The sequence below is a fragment of the Athene noctua genome, chromosome 7 (genome assembly GCF_965140245.1).
Source record: "Athene noctua chromosome 7, bAthNoc1.hap1.1, whole genome shotgun sequence".
Taxonomy (NCBI): Eukaryota; Metazoa; Chordata; class Aves; order Strigiformes; family Strigidae; genus Athene; species Athene noctua.
In genome coordinates this window covers 19,471,721-19,485,521 of record NC_134043.1, presented here as the reverse complement: position 1 = coordinate 19,485,521, position 13,801 = coordinate 19,471,721, and the positions used below count along the sequence as shown (strand labels likewise).

The window sequence follows — 13,801 nt, the reverse complement described above, 5'->3', positions numbered from 1 at the left end:
TATCTAATTTTTTCGAAGTTCTTTATGTTCCTCGTATTCACATGTTGGTGTGTTCTAGAGAAGGATAAAGTAAATACAAACATCACGATTTAATCTGAGACTAGAAAGTACATTCCGGTCAAGAAGTGTGCAGCTTGTTAAGACTACTTCCCAGAAGGACAAAATTCAGTGAGATATGAACTTGCAAAGGACGAGTGCATATGACTAGTGACAGAACATGGAAAATAAGCTACTTTGGTAGAGAGGTGGACTGTAGTGAGAATCTGAGAATAAGCATTGCCAGGAACATCCTGTACTCCTGATAAAATCAGCACTAGAACTGATTTACAGCAACAGCTACTGTTAAGTAATAAATGAGTAGTGTTGTACAGCAGAGCTGCAGTTTTATGACAGTTATGATACTCATGCAAATGTGCACTTTCAGTGTGGGAAGGGAAGCAGAGGATCAGAAGCCTCTTGAAGACAGGTGAGTAGTAACAAGGAAACACCTTACTGCTGTGATTTGCTCTTACTGGGTCTTCTGTGTAATATACAGCTCCTTGACTGACAACAGTGAAGAATCTATATAAACAATAAAATATGCACTAAATTCCCTTCTTCCTTGTTAACGCACCAGTAAAACTAGCTGCTAGGTTCTAGCTAACTTTCTTTGCTGCTGTCATTTGTATTGGTGTCTGAAACCTGCAAGCCACAGCTTGATTTTCAGACACCAAACTGGAAACTGAAAAAGTTATTGTTTGCTTTATAGTAAAATGATTTTATTTCAAGAACAAAACCCTAAGAGAATTAAACAACAGTAACACAATAAAATAAGAAAAAAAAACAGAACTGTTGGTTCTACTTATAAAACTGAGTTAACAGGATTACTCATGTGAGCAGTGCCAGATGGACTTGGCTCTTATTCATAGGAGTAGCAAATACCAAATATGTCATTAATGTGTTATATGGAAAATGAGTAATATGTGATTCAAAAACAGTATGAAAGAATACTTCAATTGCTGACTGTCAAACTGTGATAACTTAATCTTCAATGTAGAAGCATAATATTTGCAAACTAGGACACTCAATGTTTTTTGAAGTCTAGGAAAACAGAAATTGGCTTAAATATTATCTGTCTTTCCCTACTTCAAGTAGTACAGCCAGTGTAAAAAAATCCTTCATATCCTATCACTATTGCCAATTCTATCACTATTTCTAAAAAGTAATGAAAGTAATCTAGTAAGCTAAAAAAATGAAATTAATGGGACTAATTTGTTACATTAGTATTTCTATCACTGCATCTGTTTTATATCAGATCACAGAGATATTAGAAGCACTGTGAATTTAAACTTCCACAATAAGCAGCTGATGATTCTCCCAAGTAAATGGCTCATCACCAGTTCAAGAAATCCTCCAGGACCATCTGGGATTGAGCAGAAAGTCTGGTACACAACAGGAGCAGGAGTACCATCACCAACCACCTGTGCTTGGCTAATGAGCCATCTCAGTCAGGAAAAGCTGAAGCAGCTTCCTGTTTCCTGCCAGACTCTATGTTATACCTGGGCTTCTCTGAGCTTGTGCTCACATCATCCATGCAGTACTCACACATCCAAACTACCTCCGATATCTCAAATTTACTGCATGCATGGAAAACCCGAGTATTCCAGATTTTAAAATCAGTATAACAATACTGCACAGTTAAAGGGGTAAAAACTAAGACCAGGTGGTTATGCTATTGTCAAAAGCACAAATTCACACTGGGATTCAGTGCCACAGAAAGGAAGTGACCCTGAAGCAACCTGACACACCACTCACTACTATGACTCTTTTTAAAGTCATTAACATCCCTAAAACAGAAGCATGATATGGGCACAGACAGGCCAGAGCAGCAGAACTGAAACCCAGAATTCCTAATAACCTAATTCCTGGAGGGCAACATGAAATGCTGCTCCCTGGAACAATGCTGAGCTCAGGTAGGGCGGAACGGTTGCCTACATCACCATCCTGCCTTGCAAAACACATGTAGGAAGAGAACCATAACTGGCATTTCCCCTATTTAAAACATCCCCAAGCACAACCACAATTCTGGATCAGGACTGCTCCCTCTTGCCTAAGGAAACAAGGTGAAATCAAGACTTGGGCTGAAGTAAGAAAGCAGGATCATTCTCAGTCCCTACACATAAATTTGATGCAGCAAACAGCTTGTTCCACTGCACCTTTCAGAGTGATCCACATCTCTTCCTCAGCACATCCCAGGATTTCTCCTGAGACAAACCACCCTGCCATTGAGTGGAACTGCATGCAATCTGCCCAAGCCATACCACAAGCAGAAACACAGCCTTGGGTACGTATAAAATGTATCCAAATTTTGTCCTCTGCTCTTGATAAACTCTAGAGAGGGTGCAAAAATTAATTTCTGCTAAAACTCTATTAGCTCAAATGTCAGAACAGGTTTTTGTATTTCTAAGCCTGTTGAGAACTTACATTTAAGGGTTGCGCTCTCTGCATTTTCTTCACATGAATTGATTCCATCACCTCAGGGCTATGACAAATAATCTTATTTTTGGATCTGGCAATTAGTAGGCTAGTATTTCTTATCGGGATCAGTAGATGTAGAGGTGAAAAATTACTTTCTCTACATTAGAAAACATCATAGACAAGATTTAATCCATGCCTCGTGCTCTTGTACATTCACATTAAAGCAATATTAAATACACAAACATTTTGTTTTGATTGCTCACTGCACAGGACAGGCTGCAGACAAGGAGTGAACTGATATAACACAATTGACATCTGTAATAACTCCTTTCAAAGGAAGGGGAAATAGTGTGAAAAATTCACAAGATCACAGAAAAGAAAGGATCATTTCACACACAAACATTCAACATCCTCCTGTCTGCACTCAACAAGGCAGTGGTGGATGGGGCTCTTCCCCCACTTCCTTCCTGTGCAAGATTAGATTTTGTCCTTCAGCTCAACAATCAGTGAAGGTAGGGGTCATAAATTATTTTTTTTAATTAGAAAACACAGCAAAAATTAAAATAAAATTACTAAAGTCCACATAAAATAGTAAACAGCCATACAGCACAGTTCTGAAAATCTCTTCACAGACCTTAGAAACCATGTGTTAGGTTGGGAGAAAGTATTCCCTTGCTTGCTCCTCTGGCATTTTATTCCTATACATATAATCTTGTTTTCAGGAAGTATTCTCTGCATTTTCTTCAAATGAATTGTTTCCATTACCTCAGGCTATGACAAACAATCTTTATCTTTTAGATCTGACAATATGGACAATTGCCAAGGTTCAATTCGCTTCTTTTTGCTAGACTCTTAAAACTTCAGTTATGATACATTATTTTAATCCAGATTTGCTGCAATCTGTTCCACAGCTGCCCAGAGATTTAAATTTCCAAGTTCATCCTTCGGCAGACAAAGCCTACAGTTAAGGGCAGGAGAATTGTCCTAACAGCTATCATTACAAATAATTAAATTTGCCTCATTAATAACCCCTTTGAGGTTTGAGGTTAGCTACCAAATATAGTCAGCTGAGTCTTTTCACTATACTTTCTTCACGCCCCTCTAGTAACCAAATCCCCTTTACTATTCACTTTTTTGCTTGCATTACCTTCAGAGAGCCTTTCCTGAACCGTATGTACAGTCTGTTAGGCTTACCTCCAGGGCTGCTCAGCTTCCCTTGCCACTTCAGTATCATGAGTTACAAATTTAAGCCTCTTTAAAACTAGAGATTATTAAAGCCTGATTTATTAAAAGAACTAACCGAACCTTGCACAAGCCCCAACAATGTCTAGTCCTAGAAGATGCCACAGAAGGCTGAAATCAAACCACAGTCCACACACACAGCTGTGGTCACCCTTACAGAACCTGTCCTTAAAGACTCCCTGCTGAGAGCTAAAGTCTTCCTATGCCTCCCCATTTTAAAACAGAAATATATATATATATATATATATTTAACTCATACTAGCAAGTACAAGAGAACTGTTTCACTGGTTACAGGCAAAACCAGACATCATAAAAACCACTGAAAAGTGCCACTAAAATCCACATGCATACCAAGCAAGTGCAACCCTACCAGCCAAAGGGAAACCAGCACCAGGCTTTCAATGCCACCATGACCCTCAGCACTGATGGAGCAGTGCTGGCTGGCTTGTGGCCCTGCAGCTCGCCAGGGCTGGTTCCCATCACCCCTCCAGCAAACAGCACCAAGGACCTGCTCTAGGCTAGAAACAACTTTTTTGCCAAACTAATTTTCATTTGCATCAATTCCCCAATTTAACTCACAGAGCAGCCACAATACTTGCCCCACAAGGAAAGCTGTGGAGGAGGGGTACAAAACTAGGCATGAAACTGTGACCTTAATTACAACAGCAGCGTTTCAGCTGGGAATGGTAAACCTCTACAATAAAGAGCATTACTGCATTTTTAACTAGAGTGGATAGTTTCACTGGATTTCTCCTTTTCTTCCAAAAAATTAAGAGGAAAGATGATGGAAATCTAGATCTTGAAATCACTTAGCTTACAGTTTTTACCATTCAAAAAAGCATCTCCATCAGCAAGCCATGTAATCTGCAAATTATGCAATTCAAAGGCACATCATTATGGCAAAATGGAAACATCTTGTACAACCTCATCTCATCAAGGGGCAACAGACAGACAGGGAGAATCAGGTGTGGGGAAAACAAAAATAAAACTTGAGTAACCGATCTGTGCCCCTAAATGACAGGACTCCTTTTTATTCCACTAACCACATATTTTACATATTATTTGTCTACAAGCTCTGAATCTGCACACTGAGAACATTTAGGTTATTTTTAAAAAGTGACAGTAGGAGATTAAAAAAAAAAAAAAAGGCTTATGAGCTGCCATCAGAATGTTCTAAAAAATCTATTCTCTGCAGAAACCTTCCCTCAGAAAGTAGCTGGTACAGCTTTCCCAGTCAGGATTCAAAGGGATTACCAGGAAGCTTCCAGCCATGGGCATTACACAGAATACAGGTGTTTTCTAGCCATGTTGATACAAAGAAAACTGGTTAGGAAATTGTTTTTCACTGGGTAGGAACCAGATGGCACCTGTCAACTCTTGAGTAGGGCCTGCACAGCCCCACAGCACTATATGCACCACGCAGCTCCCTGAAGCAGTGATAGTGGAGCAAGATCTGCACCTAATGGTACTTTACAGATTAAGTCATAACTTACACAGTTATAAATTATGACCAAAAGTAATGCTTCATCCCATGCTTGGTTAACTGAGCAGTCTGGAGCACTTCATGTCTGAATATTTCAGGCCTTTATTCGTTCCAGCATCTCTATTATTCAGTTGTTGCATCTTTGGCTTTTATTATACCTCCTTTCATACTTCAGTGCTTCAAAACTCTGCTAATTTATTCTCTTGTATCATAAAATCCTAATGTAATTTTCTGACTTACTTCAAAGCACTGTTTTCTATCAGCTGGTCTCATAGTGCTTATTTTCTCTTTCTTCTTGCATCTGCACGCTGAAATGTTTTTTCTTTCCCCTCCTCCCTCCCAGTTCCCAAGAATACAGCCTCCTACTATTCAGCAGAAATGCATTAAAAGGTGTCTAGAGAGAGAGGGAGCTAAGCATTTCTGCATGTTCAATTAAATGATTCATAAATTAAGGGACTATTTTGGATCTGCTCTCTTACGTAGCACAGTCCCTCACATTGAAGCTATGCATCAAGAGTCTGAAGTGGATTTGTCTTCGCTGCAACCTCCTTCAGCCTCTGGGTACTGTTATAACCTTGAGGTCATGGGGAACAAGAGCTAAGAAGCATTGTTGAGGTTTTGTGGATTCAGATTTGGTGCAGGAAGTATCTGCTGCTTCCTCTGTGTAAATAAAGCATAGAAAAACTATGCTTATATTCTTTCTAAAGGCAGTATTTCTCCCCAGGCAGCACAACCTGTCTGAAACTCCAGTAAGGAAAATCCATAGTAAAAGTGAGGATGTGGATATAGACTACAATGAATCCCTGTACAATTTTATCCACCTGCTTTGACTGTGCTTAACCCTTCCATTACTGTATCATTTTCAGATTTTCCTTCATAAGGCAAGTCCACTTCACTGTTGTCTATTTGATGACAATTTCTGCCTGCATGGATAGATGTCAAAGCTCAGTCAAAGTCTGGTTCTCTGGCCAAACTTCCAGGATTCAAATAGAGAAGAGGAAAAAACCTCAAGTTTTATTACTTAGATATTATTTCAGGGTGGGAAAACTGGCTATTTCCAGATTTTTCTGAATGTTTCATCGTTCTGTCTTTGGCTCCTTTGAATCATTATCAGCCAAGCGTTTTGTAAAGTATCTTCAGCACTCTGAATCCAGAGAAGACTTGCATGTTTCTGACTTATGTCTTGTCTGTCCCAAGCTTTATAAAAGTAGTAATTTGTGACATGACCTATACACCCTTTAATTGGTAGTTATAATACCTTCACAAGTGAAAATGTGACTTATAAAAGTACAGTCCTGCCCTTATTTCAAAGAAATATGCCTGTAGACAAGTGCTGTGAACACCAACTTAACAAATGCACTTCAAAATTGTCTTTTTCATATTACTGCTATTCCACTCTTGGAGCTCTTTTGAACATAGGCTGATTTTCACTTAACACAGAATTGTGTTGAATGGTGCATTTTATCATACGCACAGCTGTCAAAGATCATTAAGGACAGATTCAACCAGGTTGGTTTTTTGTTTTGGGTTTTCTTTACTTTTGACATTAGGAAGGACACAAGCCTGGGTCTCCAGAAGTTGAAAGAACAGAGCTAAGTTCTCAGCCAAAATGTGTCACATACTGGCACTTAAATAAAACCAGATGACTCAACAGAAGACATTGCTTCATAGTTTAAGATATCTCACTTCTTGGCTAATGTAACTTTCAATTGTTTCTTTTTAATCTGACATTATATGTATATATGCATATTCTTTTTGAAAACTATTTTAATAATTTATGAACTTTGTTGTTTTCCAAGAAACCAGTTTCAATATAGTACTTGGTCTTTGTACATTTAAAATACATTCCAGACAGAACCACCACAGCCAATTTTTTCTTCACTGTTCAGTCTTCAAAACATAACTCATATCTACAAAGTCTGAAAGTCTTGACTTTGTTTCATTCGCAGTATAATTCACTGTGAACAGAGTATTTCAAGCTCTTTACAATATACTTAACAATCAGCACCTATACTTGCTCCAAAGCTTCCTACATACATAATATAAACTTTGAATTAAAAGAAAATCTTATAATTACTATTCTGTAACCTGAAATTACATTGGCATATTTCCCCAATGATTTTAAAACATTCTTCCATTGCACACTGTCAAACTGACTTCTATAGATGCTTCCGTTGTATTTTCAACACTCACCATAGCCTTGGACATTTCAGCACATGTGTTTTTTATTTCCGAACAGCAAATAATATTCTCATGTGTTTTGAGACAAAGCTTGACTAATTTATTCACGACTACCTTTTCCTGTTCCCCGTAAAGTTTTTTAATTTAAGATTTTGAGAATTTTAGGAGTTTTGTATGAGGTTGGTATACTGAAAGGTATTTTTTCCTATTTGCTCTCAAGTCCTCGGTCAGCAGACTCATCTCACTATGGCACATTACAGCATCACGTAAGGAAAAAGGCAAACACCATCTGAATTGTAGTTCATGTCTGATAAAACACTGCAGCTTCAGTAACATCAACGTTATTACAAAACTGCCTTTAGGGGCAAACACTCCAGAGCCTTCACTGAGGGCATCTAGTGCCATAAAGCACTTACTCCCCGGTCAGTGGTGGCAGCAGTCTACCTTTATGAGAACATTTATGGACAGTCTCTTACAGTGGTAGAAACTCCTAAGATTTCTCATGTATAGAGTGCCACTGACTGCTGCCCTTCATCAGAGACTGGAGATGCTCTGGTGTGTTATCCAAAACCCTGCTGCTAATCATGTCCATGCCATAACAGGACAGAGTATGCATAATCATACTGATGTTTATTATTAAAAGATCTAGGCAAAAATAAAATTTATCTTACCAAAAGGAGGAGACTCTCTCCCATCTTCTAATCCAGAATCTCGCTCTCTGTCTCTCTTTCTGTGTTTATGTCCACGGTGCCTATGGCGTCGGTGACTTTTTCTTCCACCCAGTGGCACGTGAACTCCAATGAACAATGTTCGATGGCCTATATGTAAAAAAAAGTTATCTTTTAAAAACGGGCTGTTATTATGTTGTCACAATAATAAAATCTATAATTGCATTAATAGTATAATAATTATTATAATTGTGTAGTTGTACAGTATTTTTCTAATGTTAATAGTCATAACATTATTGATTACAATAACAATGATGTAGCATGACACATATACTACTCCTTGATACAGCACCAAATTCCATTATTAAAGTCCTTATGATGCAGTGGCAGATTTATTTTTTCTTCAGATTTGCATCTCTGTGTGTGAACTTTCATTAAAGCCAGACAGGTGTTCTGTAAAATCTCTTCCAAACAGTAACATGAAGAGACACATGGATCTCTTTGCATTGAACATTTGGTAAAGTTGCTGTTTGCTTTTTGTGTACAGGAACTTTACAAAACTCACTGCTATTTATGAGCCAAACCTTGACAGAACTCTTGTGGGAAATTCACTGAAGGGAAAAGGAGAAAGAAAAAAAAAAAAAGAGGCCAAAAAACTCAGTAAAACACTATGGAAGCTAGACGACAAAATCCCTCTACAACTTTATATACTCACATCATAAATACATAGCTGGTATCTTAGGGTGCTTTCATTTCTTCTCTTTTATTTCTCAAATACAGAAAAAGGTACATACACATTGCCATACCTGCCACCATCTTTGAGCCTGAGGAATTTCATGTTGCTGATGAAGCCCAAAATATTTAGCTCTCTTAGCTATGTGGGCTAACAGGCTCAGAGCACCATAAAGCATTTAAAAGGGGGAAAGCACAGGAGAAATGTGTATAAAGTACCACAAAACAGAACAAAGGGGAAAGTAATCACGACTCACTACAGGTAGGTCTCCTATATTTACTCAGCTGAAAGACACAGTCCAGATTACTCATCTCAAGTAACATTTATTTTCTCCTTGAAATGAGCATAACACAGCTAGTGGATAATTGCTGCTTTGCTGTAATCATTCAGCAGTGTCAATCATTTGAAAAAGGTCAAGAACACACGCTGAAGTAGCACATGATCTCTAATCCCATGGAGACTCAAGCAGGGGCAGAAAACACAGCAAAGCAGCATTTGTCACAATACATGAAAGAAATTGAAAGCTGGAATTCTCTGCAGAAGCAGAGCTAAAAAAGCTGGAGAAAAGGCTCTGGACACCACAGTAGTTACTTCCTCAGCTCTGATTCATGTAGAGGACACTAGAAAGCAGAGGCATCCATTTTTGGAAGACTATTCTTGTAGAGTCAGGAGATTTTTCTGAAGCAAAGGCCATGAGTTGAAAATTTATTTATTGATTGATTGATTGATTAGACACCTCTTTCTTCTTGCTTATTACATTTAACCCAATAAATTATTTAAAAAGAACTGCTGCCTTTGGTGTATTTCAAATGTATTACAATCGGTGCATGAAACAAGGAAAAATGTATTCCATAAAAAGAATTATTTAAAAAGATACTAAAGGACAGCAGGAATGCAGGACTCAACAATTCCTTGGTCCCTACGTAGAAAAAAAACCATAACAACATTTTGAAAGGAATGGGGTTACCTTTCCTAAAACTAATCTTTTACACAGGTGCAAATAGATTGCTTTTTTAATTTAGCAGTTTAATACATTCCTACTGCTTTGTGATAGAAGTGGACATGCTTAACCTAGTTTTTTTCGAGTCCAGACTGTTCTTTAAGTAAACTGGGAAACAAGCCCTAAAATGCCAGAACTTTCATATGTGTCAGAATACCACAATAATTCTCCCTATACAGACTGAATCAGTTCACACTAAAAAGAAAACACGATCCTGGATACTGAAATGGATAAACAGGAAAAAGCAAAATGGATTTTATTCCTTCTGTGTGAACCTACTGAGGCCAATAGAATTCTACCACGGCACCAATTTCAATAAACATAGAGAGGAATCTATGTAATCTATGTAATCTATGTCCTTGAACAAGGTACAGGCAAACAAAAAGAGAAAACAAGAAATTGGCAGGAAAAATAATAATGTTCTATAAAAAAAAATTATAGAGCAAAAAGCAAAGGTGAAAAAATCTGAAAGAGTTAAGAAGTTCTGGTTTATTAAAAGAGCACAACTATGGAGCAAAAGAAGACCAGCTGGGAACAAAAGAAAAAAAACATGAATTCTAAATTGCTGACAAAATGACAGTGAATGATAGAAGGGGGGTTGGGGGGAAGAGGAAAGATAAAAGAAATCCAAATAGTAAAATGACCTTACTTAAGTAACCTTTTGATGGTAGAGCTTATAAACTAGGGCCCAGAATGTAAGGTACTCTTTCCTGTACAAGTTGACAGAGACATTACTAAAGAAGAGTTTCCAGTGAATTCTGTACATTTCCCAAACCCAGAGTGCCAACCATGAGGCTCCCCTGCAGCCTCCAGGACAGAGCAGGGCAGAAACACCATCTTTTCTGACATACAATTTCTTGCTGCCTTACTCTGGAGGAGCATCCAATGCTCCAATGAAGTTCTTCAACAGATTTTTTTTTTTCCCCCCCCTAAAGACTTACATTATTTGAACATGAGAATAATTTGAAGATGAGAATAAACAAGAACTCTGCTTAATATAAAACTTCTAACGGAAATACCAAATGAACCTTTAAGCCACAATTCTAAAACAAGGAACATTTTTTTTTAAATTCTACATTTCAAGAGTATCTAAAAAGGATTTGCTTTTATTCCCATTGCCATAGGCAAGTTCCAAGAATCAGCTAGACTCTGTCATTTGAATGTTGTTCACAAAAGCAGTTACTAGAAGATTTCTGTCCCAATGAAACACGAATACAGGTTAGGGATAGCTCCTGAACATCACTGACATCAGCTGTAAAATTCCAAATGACACCAATGGAAAGACATTTCCTCCCCAAAAATACAAAATTGGGTAAAGACAATTTGACAATTTTTTTTTTTTTAACGGATGTTTTTATACATTTAGCACCTATATTTACTGTAAGATCTCTATTAAACTGACTAAATTTTCCAAAGAAAAAACATCTATAATTTCAATTTGGCTGAAGTCAATTGCAGGATATCCAACAGGATTCAGATTTGTTCTCTGTAGTTTATAAATAACTGTATAAGCACATTTCCTTATTTAAGAGCTTTTTGTGTGTTTTATTACTTACTTCATTAGGATGTCATCTAAAAATGCCTGAATATTGCTTAAATATTGTAAAGTAATTCTGCTCTGGTGTACATTCGCACAGCACCTAGCTCAATTATATCATAATTTCTCATTCTTTTGGCAAGGGTACAAAGGCACTAAAGCATGGGAAATAGTAACAACTGTAAGTTACATCAGGGTATATATATCACTACATACCTGATGTACTGTTGACATCAGGTACAACCTAGCAACCATTCTCATGCAGAATTTGCACATGGTTTTAAGAAGGGAGTATAACAAACAATGGATTTATAACTCTTTAAAGCCAAGTCTTCAAAAATACCATGCTGGGCATTACTTTTGGACAGTTGTATCGCCTGCTTTGTGAACCATGTGCTGTAGAGTCCCACCACCCGAGAAAGGGCTAAAGTTGTTAGTCAAACATCTACAAATGGATTAATGTTTTATGTTTTGTTCCATGTTTACAAAAAGGCTTTTTCTGTTGTATTTTTCCAATGTCTGTGTTTTCTTGCAAAAGATGTTAACAGCTGAAGTGGTCAATTACAGTTTATTTTTTTATTATTATTATTTAGTCAGTTGGTTTGGTTTGCTTCTGCCCTCTTCCAAGGAACCATCCTGTAATGGGAAAATTCATACCTGAAACATTTCTTTAGACTATCCCTCTCAGCCAAGGACTATGGTGGATACAACGTTAAGATATTTTGTGTGTGCATACACAGATAGTGACATGCAGTCGAGTCCATGGAAACATATACAAATAAAATGCACTCAGGTACACACATGCAGATTTGCGGTTCTGGACACACTTATGAGTTTGGCCTATTGTCCTTTCTCTGAAAAAAAATGTAGCTCTAATAGTTCAAAAAGGATTTGTCCTGCTAATTCTTACTTTAAAATAAGAAAAGACAATATGCTGAATGGTTTATTCCTCTACATGGTTTACATTATGTTTAATTTATGTTCTTTTTTTTTTAATCTGAATTAATTTAGATATCAGTGAGTCACAGGATTTATCTGGTCTATCTAACCTTACATTAACATAAATAGAGTTTTATCATGGAAAGACTATGATTTTGTGCCTGCAAAAACACATTCTGAACTAAAATGTTGATTTATTCCAGATGTGCCGCTAGGAAAGCTAAACATAAGCACATGCATAAATATTTTCAGTATTGGGATTTAGGAGCAAATAATTTTTGAAAACTGAACCTCTGAGAAAATAACATACAAAGAGTATTTACAATTTGAAAGCTTATTAAAGAAATGCAATACAGCTAATTGATCTGCTCTGCAATGTCACCTTTATACAGTGCTACACATCCACTGTTAAACTTTATAAATACTGTTTTTAAAAAAAGACTATTCTCAGATAAATTGCACATCACTGGGGAACAAACCCCAGAATATAAAGTTGGTTCAAATCTATGCATTTACAGCATAAGAAGGTTTGGCCCTTTGTGGTTTACCTTCAAAGCATTTAAACACTCCTGAAGTAAAAATATTTTAAGGTTTAAAGAAATAATGACCCTTGTTATAAAGTGCTCTTTTTCGTTTTCACAGGATTATATTAAATTATAAAACATTTAAAAGGATCTTGTTAATTATGTTTAATTTTCAGACAGATGAAAGTACATATAAGCATACGTAAAAATCAGAATTTGCCCTAAACTTTTGAAGAAAAATTTTACTGTGCTGTAACTATCTCCACTTCGTGGAGGTATGAATTCTTTGCCATAGAAAAGACAGATATGAAATATACATTATTAATATGAATACATCTTGAAGAGACATTTCTCAGAATAAAATCCAAGCTGAAGGCTTGTTTGGGGCTACTGTATTCCAGTGAAGAAATTCTTCCTTACACCTAAATTTTATTTTAAGAACCCAACAGTAAATTAACCATTTAGAAAAGCAATCTCAGAAAAGCAAATATTTTCTGCATAGCCCTTGAAAATGACAGATGTAACATCTAAAAATGGTTTTCAGAACCTGGAATTCTGAGTCTTTAAAACAGCATTTTGTCCTAGCCATCTATCTTATTCATTAGGTAAATGTAAAGAAGAAGAAATGTAGTAGGATTTCTAAATCTTTGAAAACATATATCCCATTATAATTTATGGTGCTTGATGATTTATCTTATGAACTTCCAGAAATCTCATTACAATTGTTTGAATGGATGTGACATTGCAAGGGAAAATGGAGATGGAAAGAAAGGAATTATAAATGTTTCCCTCAGTTTGAAGGAATTAAGATATTTTTAATTGAATGCTAAGAGTACATGTATTTTTGGCTCAGCACCTCCCATTCTCCTTCCAAACACAATTTTACCACAGAAAACACACACTCATTTGGTAAGAAGAACACACATGTGAAGTGTGTTCACCTCCCCAGCAGCAGAGTCTCCAACGGCCTCTGTGTTACACCAGGCACGTGGGACTCAAGTGGGCTCCTTACTGAACCCACCAAGTTGGTGCATATT

The 13,801-nt window shown here is 36.9% G+C and overlaps 1 protein-coding gene across 3 annotated transcripts in view; it reads right to left on the bottom strand.

Moving 5' to 3' along the window:
* Positions 1 to 13,801, bottom strand: part of SLC4A10 (solute carrier family 4 member 10) — a 121,678-nt gene that overhangs the window by 78,079 nt on the left and 29,798 nt on the right. For all 3 annotated transcript variants that reach the window (XM_074910881.1, XM_074910882.1, XM_074910883.1), the window contains exon 3: positions 8,035 to 8,181. In XM_074910881.1, the coding sequence (XP_074766982.1) occupies positions 8,035 to 8,181 (147 nt within the window). The remainder of the gene's footprint in view (positions 1 to 8,034; positions 8,182 to 13,801) is intronic.